General features: G+C 53.5%; 2 protein-coding genes across 14 annotated transcripts in view; one reads left to right on the top strand and one right to left on the bottom strand.

The window, feature by feature from the left end:
* FMNL3 (formin like 3) overlaps window positions 1–1,586 on the top strand; it is a 52,508-nt gene extending 50,922 nt beyond the window's left edge. For all 5 annotated transcript variants that reach the window (XM_046643572.1, XM_046643597.1, XM_046643581.1 and 2 more), the window contains one exon: window positions 624–1,586. In XM_046643572.1, coding sequence (XP_046499528.1) covers window positions 624–712 — 89 coding nt within the window. In that variant the 3' untranslated portion in view covers window positions 713–1,586. The remainder of the gene's footprint in view (window positions 1–623) is intronic.
* Window positions 1,587–1,858: 272 nt separating this feature from the next.
* The window catches only part of PRPF40B (pre-mRNA processing factor 40 homolog B), a 58,279-nt gene continuing 46,754 nt past the window's right edge, over window positions 1,859–13,383 (bottom strand). For 8 of the 9 annotated variants that reach the window (XM_046643620.1, XM_046643630.1, XM_046643610.1 and 5 more), the window contains 18 exons: window positions 13,354–13,378; window positions 12,941–13,147; window positions 12,577–12,706; window positions 12,430–12,494; window positions 11,722–11,886; window positions 11,512–11,620; window positions 10,977–11,127; window positions 10,159–10,292; window positions 9,381–9,495; window positions 9,141–9,232; window positions 4,524–4,640; window positions 4,160–4,297; window positions 3,856–3,951; window positions 3,517–3,603; window positions 3,128–3,305; window positions 2,792–2,853; window positions 2,538–2,681; window positions 1,859–2,423 (listed from right to left, as the gene is read on the bottom strand). In XM_046643620.1, coding sequence (XP_046499576.1) covers window positions 2,331–2,423; window positions 2,538–2,681; window positions 2,792–2,853; window positions 3,128–3,305; window positions 3,517–3,603; window positions 3,856–3,951; window positions 4,160–4,297; window positions 4,524–4,640; window positions 9,141–9,232; window positions 9,381–9,495; window positions 10,159–10,292; window positions 10,977–11,127; window positions 11,512–11,620; window positions 11,722–11,886; window positions 12,430–12,494; window positions 12,577–12,706; window positions 12,941–13,147; window positions 13,354–13,378 — 2,108 coding nt within the window. In that variant the 3' untranslated portion in view covers window positions 1,859–2,330. The remainder of the gene's footprint in view (window positions 2,424–2,537; window positions 2,682–2,791; window positions 2,854–3,127; window positions 3,306–3,516; window positions 3,604–3,855; window positions 3,952–4,159; window positions 4,298–4,523; window positions 4,641–9,140; window positions 9,233–9,380; window positions 9,496–10,158; window positions 10,293–10,976; window positions 11,128–11,511; window positions 11,621–11,721; window positions 11,887–12,429; window positions 12,495–12,576; window positions 12,707–12,940; window positions 13,148–13,353; window positions 13,379–13,383) is intronic. The other variant, XM_046643640.1, reaches the window with a different exon arrangement.

Below are 13,383 nucleotides of genomic sequence, written 5' to 3' on the forward strand. Positions count from 1 at the left end.
CTCTGGCAGCTTCGTGGTGATGGAGACGTACTTCTCTCCTTGCATGCCCCATGCTCTGAGAAGTGTGGCTTATCCCCTGCATGTGCCCTCAGGGGAGTGGTATCTCTCCCACTAATGCTGTCCTGGCTTCTACTAAGACCCAAGGGGTAGGGAGTTGCCAGAGCAGGCAGGACCAGGCCACTGCCTCTGGTCGCTGAGGCTGAGAGGCTCCATTCCTGGGCCCAGGTATCCTTTGTCCTTGCCTCCCCCCTCAGGTTCCCTCTTCCCTAAGAGCTCTGGCAGTACCTTCTGCCCAGGAGCATCAGATGTCCCTTGACCTCTGTTTCCTGATATTTAATCTGCCTGGGGTCTCTTCCCAACTTCCGGCTCTTGCTGAGTTTACTTTGTTTCCGCCACTGCCCAGTGGCCTCTACTCACTCCCACTGGTCCTCTGAAAATGCAGAGCTCCAACAATCTCCCTGACCTTCCCTTCCAGCCTCTCTTTAAGCCTCTCCCTCATCAGCCTCACGGCTGGCTCTTCTCTGGCCCTGCCTGTTGGGCTGCTCCTGAAGGGACTCTTCCTACAGAGGGTGGGGACTGCCCCAGCCTCCCTGCCTGTTCACAGGCCTCTGTCTTCCCCACAGGCCTCCAGCACCAACCCAGTGTCATTTGCCACCAAGCGAGGAGTGCCGTGCCACCCAATGGCCCCCCTCGGGCTCCAGGCCCCCACTGAGACCCTCTTGGAGGCAGAAGCACTTCAACCCTCAGAGTCCTGCAAGTCCAACCAGTGGACCTGGAGCCCTGGAATTGGCCAAGGGCCCAGCAGAGGGCTATGCTGCTCTCAACCCAGTGTCCACCCCAGCTCTCAAAGCTGCATCTTGCCTGCCACAACTTTGGGCACCGGGTCTTTTGGGGCCTGGCACTTCCCTGGTGCCGCCAGTACTGCACTTTGCCCCTAAAGTCTTGAACGTCATTTCCTGAAGGGTCAGCTCAGAGCTGGAAAAAAACATTTCCAGCTTTAGCCTATACAGGGGTACCCAGACCTCACTCTCACTAGAGCCAGAGGGACGAAAGGAGAAAGCCACAATCCCTTCTTTTTTTCCCTTCCTTTTTGCAGCCCCATGGTCAGCTATGGTCTAGAAGTGTCGGGGCTTAGGGAGGCCCAGGACCTTGCCAATTTTAGATCATCTTTTACCAGCAGCAAGGCCCACCCAACCATGGGCCCTGCCCTGCTGTACCCTAGTGATAAGGGTAGAAGAGAGATGCCATGCCCACTGCTCTTAGCCCTTTTCATTCCAGGCTGGCTCTCCCTGATGAGGTGAGCAGAGGGGTAGAGGTTTTCTTTGCCCCTGCCCCCACACAGCTAGAGAAAGGGAGTGCCAATAGCATCCTCACTGCCTTTCCTCAGCTAGTTTTGTTTTTTTTTCTGGCAGTGGGCAGGGGGCATGGTGATCTTAGCTGAGTATTTTCTCAGTCCTCTGCCAGTTTCTTCTCAGCCCCTGGAAGGGAATACAGGGGCCCACTCCTTTTTGTACATGTACCACCTCCCTTCTCTCTTGTACATAAACCCCAGACCTTCCTTATCTCAACAAAGGCTTGAAGCACCAGGCCTGACTTTGTCTCCTCTTTCGGAGTGTGGGGGGCTAGAGTGGCCATTTAGCCTGACCTGAGGCATGGGGGCAGAAAGGAGGCTGGGCAGTGCTACCATCTGTGTGGGGGAGGTGAGTGTAGAAGCCTGGAGAAGGTGACCCAGCAGTGGGCTCCAACCACACAAAGGGAGTCAGGCCTGCTGTGAGACACTGGTGCCCTCTGCTGGCCATGCGTGCACATTGCCCAGCCTGCCCCCGTAGCATACAGAGAGGACAAAAGAGCCACTGGCCATGTTATAAATATTATTTAAAAAACAAAAACAAAACAAAACACACATACACAGGGTCCCAGGGCTGGAGGAAGGAGTGGTGGAACCCTAGGGCCTGGGCAGGCAGGAGCAGGCACTGATGCTAGAGGGTAAGGACCCCGCCCTCCGCCACCCAGGCTGTGTCCACCAGCCTGTCACTCTTCCCTGGAGGCCCTTCTCACATTTTATCTACTGGCACCACCCAACCCACAGGGCATACACCACCAATCTCTTGTCTGGGGCTGAGGGCAAGGACTGCACTATTCGTCTGGGAAGTGGGGACCCTTCAACACCACAAGCAACTTTGGGAGGTGCCAGCAATGGTGTGTTAGGGATGGGGTTACTTGAGGAAAAGTGGACACAGAACAGACTAAGGAAGGAGTCTGGGGCAGACGGTGAGGGTGACCTAGAAGCCAGAGCCTCACACAGACCCAAGGCAGAGCGGCTTGTCAGGTCACTGGTGGTCATCCAGCTGCTGCAGAAGTGTCCGCCGCCGCCTTTCCAGCTCACCCTCGCTCAGCTCGCTTTCCGACGTGTCCCAGCCCGTCTGGTGAAGCAAAGGCACAGCTCACCCAAAGCCGCCTCCCCTGCCCCCACCCTGAGGGCCGTGGAGGCCTGGACAGAGCACTGACAGGGCTGGGGCCAGGCAGCTGCTTCTCACCTTCTCCTTCTTGATTCCAAAGCCTGGGGAGCGGTTAGGGAGCTCTGCTCGCCGGAGCTCCCTGTCCTTGTCCTGTTCTGGCTCTTTTTCATCACTCTCCTTGCCAGCTTTCTCCTCAGGGTCTGTCTCACTCTCAGGACTGTTCTGTAAGAGCCCAGAGCCCCCCTCAGTTCCTGTGAAGGACAGCCCAGGAGGCGGGTGGAAGAGACCTCACAAACAGCAGGGCCTTGGGTAGAAGTTCCTTCTCTACGCACCGACTTGTGTCTTCTCTTCTTAGTTTTCTTTTTTGGTTTCTTGGCTTTCCGAAGACCATGATCTGGAAATAGAAAATCCCCGCTAAGTCCCATGGGAGAAGGGAAGGCTCATCCTTTTCTCTGCCATGGTCCCATCTGCTCATTCTGTACAGAAAAAGACCTGTGAGGAAGTCTCAGTCCAGTTTTCCTTCCTCCTCCCAGTTTCCTGCCTGGGCAGGAACGCGAAGTTCTTCCTACTCTGCGATGGTGCAGCCCTCCCAATCCACTCTGTCCTCAGGGAGTTGGGGCTCCCCAAGGGCCTCCTCTCCATCTGGGCCAACTTCTCCAACTGCTTACCTGATCCAAGGAGAAGGCGGGAGGATGGGGAGCCTCGTCCTCCAAGGGCAGCACCCCCACTTTCACCGGAATCAAGTGAGGAAGAGGGCTCAGAGCCTGACTCCGAGGGGTTCCGCCTCCTCCGCTTGGAGGGCCGGAGAGACGGTGGGGGCAGCTCGTCCTCTTCTGACTCAGAGCCCTGGACAGATGAGCGGATACATGTCAGCACAGAAGTTCTCTGGGTTCCAGAAGCCCTCAGGTCTGAGAATTGGGATCAGAGAGGAGGATCCAGGCCCAAAGGAATCTTCAAATCTCCCTCCAAGGGAGGTGATGTACGGGAAAAACAAGAAAAGTGGTTCTTATGTCCCAGACAATCCAGCCTCACCCATCCCTTCTACCCGCCAACTCACTGAGGGCGAGTGGGAACGCTTGCGATGGTGCTTCTTGCCCTTTCTGCCATGTTTTCGGCCTTTGGTGTGGAGGTGCTGGCATTCAGTCTGGTAGAACAGAGGAGGAGTGAGGAAGGCAGCAGGGTTAACCCAGGAAGGACCCTGCATCCTAAAACCTGCTTTTGCTTCCTCTGAGGCTAGGGCCTTAGGCCTATCTCAGGGCACCCTAAGACTTCCCTTCCTTAGTTGTCCAGGAAAAGGAGAGCCCCAGGGGTGAGAGATCACTGAGGTTTCTGTTCAGCTGGCCTCAGGTGTTCAAGAGCCTGAGATAGACCCAGAGAACCAGAAGCTTTGCCTCACCTCCAGTACCTGCAGAAACTCCCGGAAGAGCCGGATCCGCTCCGACTCCAGGGTGATCTGCTCAAAGGCTGAGTCGCACACAAAGCGCTCACGGACCTTGAACGGGAGAGCACTGCTGATCAGACCAGCCCCAGCACGGCATGGATGCCGCCATGAGCACAGGGCAGGGCTGGGGAGGAGGAAGGAAGGGAGCCAGAGCTGGCCCCGAGCTGTGCTATGACTCGGGTGGGCCCCCAATGGTGGAGAAGCACCGCTGCCCTCAGGACTGAGGGGGTGGTGTTTGGTGCCAGGCTGCAGTCCTGACCTCTTCCCAGGCAGTGCCCAGCTCCAGAGCAGGCACGGCCTGCCTCAGCATGCTTCGAAAGGCAGCTTCCCTGCGCCGCATCCTTCGTGCCTCCTCCTTCTCCCTCTCTCTCTCCCGCGCCTCTGCTTTCTCCAACAGCTGAGGGCAGAAAGGACACAGAACAGTCACTCAGGAAGGTGAGTGCCCAGGTCCCACTCCAGCATACCTTAGGAGATAGGAATTTGGGGTCTGGGTTCCTACTATCATTCCCTGAACTGGGGGTGCAGTCACACTGGGGCAGTGAGCAAGAAGGAATGGAACAAGACACAGGGATGAGTTCAAGAACGGAGCCCTAGCTACAGCCCCGCCCCGCCCAGCCCCTCACACTATTGAAGGTCAGCTTGATGTTGCCTGCGTCCAGCGCAGCAGCCCTCTTGTCAAAGCTTATGACGTGGGCGAAGTCTTCAAAGGCTGTGTTCACCTCCACGCAGAAGCCCCGGTCCTGTGGGCACAGCAGCGCATGAAGCAGAGGGCACCACAGGCCTGAGGCCCAAAGCTGGCCTCCAGGGCAGGCAGAAGGGTCAGACTACAGGGAGCTCAAGAAGCCCCCTGCCCCTAGAAGAGATCCACAGGACTGGGACACATTTGAAAACCAAGCTGTCCAAGTCCTCGCCATCTGATGATTAAGCCCTCCATGCCTACCCTCGGTTAGCTGTCACAGAGAGCTGGGGGGTTGGATCACATGGGGAGGAGGGCAGGGTGCGTGTGTGCCACATCTGCTGATTAATGCCTGAGTTTCTCACAACTGGCTCTTTGTTCCTTTGGCTTAAAGTTCGGGCCCCAGCTGGGTCCTCATGGTCCCTCCTGCTGCTCAGTAACCTCCTTGCATTCTCAGTCAACATTTGCTGGTCCCACACTTTGCCTGTATTTATTGAGTGTTTACTATGTACCAGGTACCACGCTGAGTGCTTCACACATTATCTCATTTAATCTTCACATATCTAAATTTAAACACAGGTCCTAGTCTTCTAATTTTTGTGTGTGTGTGAGGAAGATTGGCCCTGAGCTAACATCTGTTGCCAATCTTCCTCTTTTTGCTTGAGGAAGATTATCACTGAGCTAACATCTGTGCCAATCTTCCTCTATTTTATGTAGGTTGCCACCACAGTGTGGCTTGATGAGTGGAGCTAGGTTTGTGCCAGGGATCTGAACCTGCGAACCCTGGGCCGCCAAAGTGGAGTGCACAAACTTAACCACTATGGCACCAGACTGGCCCCACCTAGTCACCTAATTTTATGCAGAAGGAGAAACCAAGGGTTAGAGAAATGAGAGCACTTGCCCAAGGTCTCAGGCTAATATGTGGCTGAGTGAGAACTCTACCCCAGGTCTTGCAAATTCCAAAGCCTGTGCTGTTAAGGATAACACACACACCGACCACTCAGTCCAGGGGACAAACAGAAACCACCAGGTGTGCAACTCCCAAACAATACTAAAATACCTTACATTCTTGAAGCACCCTGGGCCAGGCTCTTTGCTTCTCCTCTAAGCCTCACAATACCCCAGTGAAGCAGAGGCTTAGCAAAGTTATCTCGCTTGGCCCAAGACAACATGGTGGAGAGTGGAGCCCTCAGAGTTTGATGTCTGGCTCTCGAGTTAGCTGGGGCACAGGCCCAGATCCCCTTCCTCTCCCTCCACACAGCTCTAACTTGCTCTGGCCTTCCTGCTGGTGGCAGAGGCATGTTCTTCCTGCGAGAATTCTTCCAAGAGGACTTTCTCAACCCACACTCTCCAGCCCTTCTCCTCAAACATATCAATCTCTCTCTTAGGGAACTGAAGCCTTCAATTTCACCTCCTCACTGACTCCTTCCATCAAGCACACAACTCACTTAACCTGGAACATCCCATCCACCCTGCTCTCACCTTCCTCATGCTAACAACCTCTGCTTCTTTCCCTTTGTTTCACGATCTTTAAATGTAGCACAAAGAAAAGCGAATAAACATTTATTGAGCCTACTATAAGCAAGACACTTCACAAATGTTAGCAATTAATTCTCACAACCTTGCACATAAATTATCCCCATTTCACAGATGAAGAAACTGAGGCTCAGAGACATTATATAACTTGCAGAGGTCTCACCCAATAAATAGCCAGGAATTATGACTCTGAAGCCTGTGTGCACTCACTCTACCCTCTTCATGGACACTGCTCTCCCAAAGGTTGCTCATGTCCTAACAGCCAACTCCAAGAGCCCCTTCTCGGTCCTTGCTCGTCTGGTGCTCAGCACCTCTGCTATTCACTTCTTAGACACTCCTCTCTCCAGTGTCCTCACCTCTCTCTCACCTCTTTTACCACCTCTCTTGCATGCACTTGTTCCCCTGGGAACAGCACTTAATCTTTTCTCACTACCCAATCTACACTGTCCCTAGCAATCTCACCCCTACCCCTCTCCTGATTTTCGGGCCCATACTAGACTGGGTATTTCAGACACTTCAAATTCAGCAGATGCCAAGTGAGTTTATTTCCTGTAACACGCCCCCCCCCAGGCCCAGATCTTTCAGCTATTCCAAGTCCAGGGCTCTCTGCATTACCTATGGGATGACAGGCACCATCACAGTGCGGTGGGAGGATGGCCACAGGGACTCCTGGGCTTGTCTGCTTCCATAGGCAGAAGCCCAAAAGGAAGAACTGGAAGGGGAACTTTCTAAAGAAGCTTCTTTCTCAAGAGGTTGGACAGACAGGACTCAGCGAGGACAGGACTCCTACAGGCCTACTGGCAGGACTAGCCACTCTGTGGCTAAAAGTTAAGTGTCCAATAAAATTTAGCTTCTCTGGGATTAGATATTTCTACTTTATATGATTATCCTATCTAAAATTGGTATTTACTTTATTCCTCCCTACCAGGTTGCTTTTGAGGATAATTCCCCAAATGGAATTCCTATTTTCTCCAGCCCTGCTCTTCTGCTCAATCCTTACCAATGGTGCCATCATCCACTCTTGTCAACTTTAACTCACTCCTCCTTTTCCCTTAATTTCACAAAAAAATCTCTCAATTCTACTTCTGAGTGACTCTATCCTACTGGTTTTAAACTTTCTTATTTTTTTTTAATAGCAGAGACATTGTTTCCATGTAAATCTTATGTAGAAACTCTATGTATAAAAGACAAGCAAGGTGCTGTACTTGAAAATAGAGGAAGGAGCCTAAAATCCCCCCTACTCAACACCCCCTTGTTTGTCCCAAGGCACCGCTGAGGAAACCAAGGGGGTCTCAGACACACAGAGCACTACAGCTCTCCCCTCATCCCCATCCTCGCCACCCCCACCCAAGTTCACTGCCCACCCAGACTACAGCCTCCTCACTGGGCTCCCTGTGCACCCTCCCCCACACCTCTAACCCAGCCTCAAGAGTCCAGTGCTGCTCAGACTTTTCTACCGAATGGCCCCAACAGCAGGGGAGAGGTCTGGCGGTGAGTCAGAAGACGATGACTCAAGCTCAAAATGTGAATTACTTGCCACTATCACTTTCAGTATCCCAAGGCTTCAAGATCTGTCCTCCTACCACCATCTATCCCTAAGGATACCAGTTCTCAGGCTGAGAGGCGCTACTCTCCACTAGCACCAGTGGCTTTTCCAAGTCATCGTCTGATCATATCACTCCCCAGCTCCCCATTACTTACAAGATAAAAATCCAAATTTCTTATTTTAGCATTCAAGGCATTTTACACATAGGGCTCTACTTCCAAACTGGGGCAGGCGGTTCCAGAGAAACAGAGGAAGCCACAGGACAATATGATATATCTTACCTAATGGTAAGTAATTTTAAAATATTAAATTTATATTAAACAGAGAAGTAATATGATATTAAAATGCAACACCTGCATGAATTTGTAAGGCAAAATACAGGACTTCAAAGAAATGTGTATGCAGAGGGACATTTCTAGTTTTATTCTCAGACCCTTCTCACCCAGGTACCAAGTTATTCATCTTGTAATGAGGTGTACTTTGGTGCAAAATTCATTTTTCAGAAAGGAAACTGAGGCTCTGAAAGGTTAAGTAATCTGCCCAAGGCCACACAACTCTTAAGTGGTTAAGCTTGTACCCCAGGCAGTCTGCCTCCACAGTCCTGCTCCTAACCACTGTGCTATTCTGCCTCCTCAAATGCATTAGACTGTTCTTCACTTCCACAAAGAAATAGGCTCTTTGTTTTTTTCTTCTGAAACACAAGGCTCTCTTAGTCCCTCACTCACTTTTCCACCTTCAATAAACATGGATATTAAGAACTACTTCTCCAGCATAAGAAAAGCAGCGCGCATGTGTGATGGTATGTGGCAGCTGAACTCGCTGTCACATCAGGGAGGTGACAAGGAAAGGTAAGGATAAGGATGACATGCCCTTTCTAAAAGGGAGTGGCATCTCAGCTTGAGTCCACTGAACGCCTTGCAGAACCAGCCCAGTGTTGCTAGGTAATCCAAATTTTCAAGAGAAGCCGAAGATCCAGATTTTTATGGTGCAATCTCCTGATTTTAAAATGTCAGCAATAAATTCTAAATTTTTCTAAAAACATTGTACAGGCCAGAAGGAACACATCTGTGGGCTGCCAGTTTATGGCTAGCTGGGCTTTCTTGCTCCTCAAACCTGCCACATCCTTTCCACCCTGTTGCCTTCATCCTGTAGTACCCTATGCCTGGGACCTCCACCCTCTCCGCCTACTCCTTCATAAAGGTACAGTTCAGATGTCAATGCTTCTGATTCTTATCCCTGTAATAACTTGCCCCTCTATGTAACAGGTGTCATGTTTATCTTCCTAGTAGGCCATAAGTTCTTTATGGGCAGAAACTGTATCTTATTCAATCCTGCGTCTCCAGTGCACAGTAAAGGATCACAGTAGATATCTGCTCAACAGAGCTGCAATGCTCCTGCAAGACAGGACTTATCAGGGAGTCCTGTCCGGGGGTGTGCCCTGTCCCCAGCCTGCATCCAACCACAACCCCAGGCCTCCCTCACCTTAAGGATGTCCTTAATGATCTTCTTCTCATCATGGAATCGTGCCTTCAACTCCTCCACATAGAACTTGAACAAGTCCAGAGGGGTGGAGCCTGCGGGGGAGGGAGGGAGGGGGGCCTGGCGGGCGGCAGCTTCCCAAGGCCTGGGGATGGGGTCGAGGACAGGACCAGGGAGTGGGGAAGCTGAGAGGCTGGCAGGGCAGGAAGCCAGGCCAGAGAAAGGGGAGCCTGGCTGCCTTACCCGGCTGGCCCAGCATGTTGGCAAAGCGGACATCAGTGCTGACCGCTGGGTACAGCTCCATCCAGGTGGACATAGAGTGCAGCTGCCCAGTCTCGTGCAGCTCGTCCAGGAAGGTCTGAGCAGGGAGAGAGCCAGTTATAGGAAGAGTGAGACAAGGAGGGAGGCAGAGTCAAAGACTGGGGAGGAAGAGAGAGGATGGCAGGGAGAGGCAGGGACAATCCAGAGGAAATACAGGCAAGGAAGGCAGAGATGAAGAGATACAGATGGGGAGGCAGAGAGCAATGTGAAAGGAGAGAATGTAAATACAGAGAGGGACAGACTAAAACATAAGGAACTAGGCTGGGAGGCAAAGAAACAGAAACGTGCCTGCAGTACCATCTTCCCATGACTTGGTTTCAACCTCCTAATGTGTTACAGCTAAGTAACCCCCACCTCTACCACCACCAGTACCACCTCCAAGCTGAAGGATAAGCTAGTTATGCCTGTCTGGCTCCCCACTGAAGGGAAATAAACTTGGCCTAACCGCCAAGCTGTGCCTTTAAGGTGCTCTCTGCTGGCAGTTTCTGGGTGGTGCAAACATCTAGTCTCCCTAGAGGAGCTCTGCCCAGAGTAGAGGGGACAAAGCAGGAGCAGAACTACAGACAGAGAGAGACCTCCTAGAGCTGGGACAGGGCTGGGGATAGACAAAGCAGTGGGCCCGGCCAAGGAGGCAGGGTACGGATGGAGGGGCAAAAATCCAGGGCCGAGTGAACTCTGATCCAGGGGGCAGCAAAGATACCTGGAAGGCCTCCCGGTTCTTGCGTTGCTGGCGCCGCTCTCGAAGACGGGCCCGCTCTCGCTCCTCCTCCTCCTCCCTCTCCAAAGCTCGGATGTGCTCCTCAAAGCAGATCAGCGCATCTTCCTTGTCCATGTCTAAGCAAAGGGAGGAAGTTCAGTGGGCACTGCACCAGCAGGACACCCTCTCAGACCCCAGCACCCCCAGTGCTTTGAGCATGTTGTCCCTGTAGGTACCAGGGACACTCAGCGTGGTGGGCCAAGGCAGGCGGAGAGCTCTGTGGGAGAGGCTACTGGAATGGTGATTCTTGAGGAAGGTTCCTTAATTGTATGAGAAAAAATAAGCAAATATTCAGCTCTTGTGAATTCAGTTACCGAAGTCACCATATGAAACCAGCTGTCTCAGGATCTGAGGTTTTACATTTTATGGAACTGGGAATCAATCAATCAGGTTTTGATGCAACCTCAGAAGGTAAATTTCTGATATCATCAGTGATTACAGGCCAACAACAGCTTATTGTAACATGTGTGACCAGTTAAGGCCCACATTGCTATGACAACTGAAGACCATATTCACATGAACTATAAAAATCATCATCTCTAGGTCTTCTGATTCCAGTGCCAGAGCTCTTCCTTCAAGGACACACAATGCCCATGCCAACAGTGAATCCCAAAGGGAGGGAGGGGGTGTCCTGAAGCATTCTGGGATCTCCAGTGTCTAGAGAGGTACAGGGAGTGAGTGCTGGGGACTCCTGGATGTCCAGGAGGGGCAAGGGAGCTGTGTGCCGCAGGCTCTGGAGGCTGACCAGAGAGCAGGCTTACTCTGCAGCTGGTGGTCCTGAGCAAAGCTGGGGTTATCCATGAGGTACTGCTGGGCCTGGGACCATGTGGTTTGGAAGTTGACGCTACTCATTCCATCCAGGATGCTCTTCAGGGCCTGGATGTTGCGGCGCCGGAGCTGCTTGGCCTGTTCCTGGGGAGCCACAGGATCAGGGTCAGGCAGGGCAGGCCACGGCTACTCATGTGGGCCTGCGCAGAGGAGGATTTGGGGAAAGGCAGGCAGCTAGGGAAATGTAGGAGGGCCAGACTCAAGGGTTTCATGTCCCGTGAAAGGGGAAAGAGCAGAGGTTACAGACCAACCCCTCAGAGACTCCTGTCATGCCCTCTGCTCTCTCATGCGTAAGGTTGTAGACCCAGAGCAGAAATGGCGGGATGTACAAGTGCCACACCGGCTTCCAAATAAGGAGCTGGGACCCTGGGGCAGTGGAGAAGTGAATGGCCAGGATCTTTCAGGAAGCAAAGACATGGGGATTCTAAGATGAAACGGGGCTGACGGATCCAGCCCAATGACTGTTACCTTCTCCTTCTTGGCCAGGAAGAAGAGGACATCATCATAAACCTCTTTTCGATCCCTCTCAGGGACCACAGCCCAGACCTCCAGTTCCCCAAAGGTCTGTTCTGCCCGCCTGTGGAGCATAAGGACTGTGGGTAGGCAGGCGGAGAACAGAGACCCTGGGACCATGTGCTCTCGGGGTTCCCAGGCCCCACCCAAGCCTGGCCCCCTGACCGGTAGCGGGTGGTGGAGGTCATGCGTTCGTGCTGCTCCAGGAAATGCTGCAAGGTCTGCTTGGCCTCCTTGGCCCTTAGCCGGGCCTCTTCTTTCTCCTCCTTCTCCCGCTGCGCCTTGTAGGCATTGAATGCCTGCTTTTTCTCACTCAGTTTGGGCAAGGCACTGGGGTGGAGAGGATGCGAGTGGGGTGGGGATAAAGGAATGAGCCTAAACCACCCTGCATAGCCCACAAAGCAGGGTCACGGCATACAGAACTGAGTGAGGGGTCCATGCATGGGCACAGCAAGCTCGGGGCTCCAAGGGCCCAGGGAGGCAAGACAGGTCTCTGGGACATGGGGAAGGGTGAGAGGCAGTGAGGGGAAGGGACAGGGCTCCAAGACACTGCTAATACAGGGCCCTTTTGCTTTAGGGTTCTCAAGTCGCAAGCAGGGCTCTGCCCTATCCAGCCCCCTCTTTCCCCAATTAATTCAATTCGAATCAATTCAATTGAACAAGCATTTATTGAATGTCTCATGTCAGACACCTTCCCCTCCTCCTGGAGGCCCTCCAGCTTCTCTTCCCCTTGCACCCTCATCCCTCTATCACTCTCCTGACTCTGGTCCCCTTGGGGCCTGAGTATTGAGCTAGGGTTTCTCAGGGAGTCCCTGGCCCAGCTGTTCTCATAAACAAGGCCTGGAGGGCCTGGCTCCCTCTGCCCAGGCCTACCTGTAACGGGGGTCGGTGACCACCATCTTCATGGCCTGTTCCCACGAGGCGTTGGAGGGGACAGCCTAGAATGGAGCAGGCGGGGGTCACGGGGCCTGCCCACCTCCAGCCCCCTCCAGGCCTACCCTGGGAGCCCCCCGCCAGCACCTTGTCCCTTAGCAGCTCCTTGAAGGCCTGCTTTGCCTTCTCCCGATTGCTCCAACTGAGGCCAGACCTCTCTGGTTCTGGCTTTGATTCTTCCTCCTCCTGCTGTGGTGGCTGATGCTGTCCAGCAGAACTGGGGGGCAAAGGGGACTCAGCCACAGCATCCCCTAGTCCCGATAGCTTTCAGTGCCCTGCATGATCAGCAGCACACCACCCCCTCCTTGCTCCCCAGAGCAGCCCTTTTCTGCCCTTCAGAGATCACACCCAGATCTTCACGCCCTTCCCAAGAGGCCTGGCAGAGGTCAAGGTTTGAACCAGGCTGGGAGCCTGAGGCCGCATCTGGAATGCTGCAGGGGGCAGCCCTCACCTGCTGGGGCCCTCCTCCGGCTGCTGAAGGAACCCCTGCTCCAGGGGCTGGGCAGCCTCTGACACATCGCAATCTTCACTCCCACCTGGCTCAGGTTCTAGGAGGCCTGTGGGCACTGAGGTGGGGCCAGGAGGCGCAGGTGGGGGGTCAGGTTGTGGCTGAGGAGGCTGCGGCTGTAGTGTCTGTGGCAGCTGCTGCTGCTGTTTCCTGCAGATGAGCCGGAAGGGCAGTGTCCAGGAGTAGAGCAGGGATAGAGGTAGTCAGGGGCTGGCTGGTCTATCCTGTGAAGGACTGGGGCCAGAGGAGACCACTCCACAAGGAGACTGAGAGCTGGCTCTTTCTCCCACGAAGTAGGGATCAGGAGGAGAGTCCACTCCCACCCCTCAGGTGAATGGATGGGACAAGTCACTCACCCTGCAGCCTCCTGTTTAACTAGAGCTGCA

Source organism: Equus quagga, chromosome 1 (assembly GCF_021613505.1).
Source record: "Equus quagga isolate Etosha38 chromosome 1, UCLA_HA_Equagga_1.0, whole genome shotgun sequence".
In the NCBI taxonomy this organism is placed as follows: Eukaryota; Metazoa; Chordata; class Mammalia; order Perissodactyla; family Equidae; genus Equus; species Equus quagga.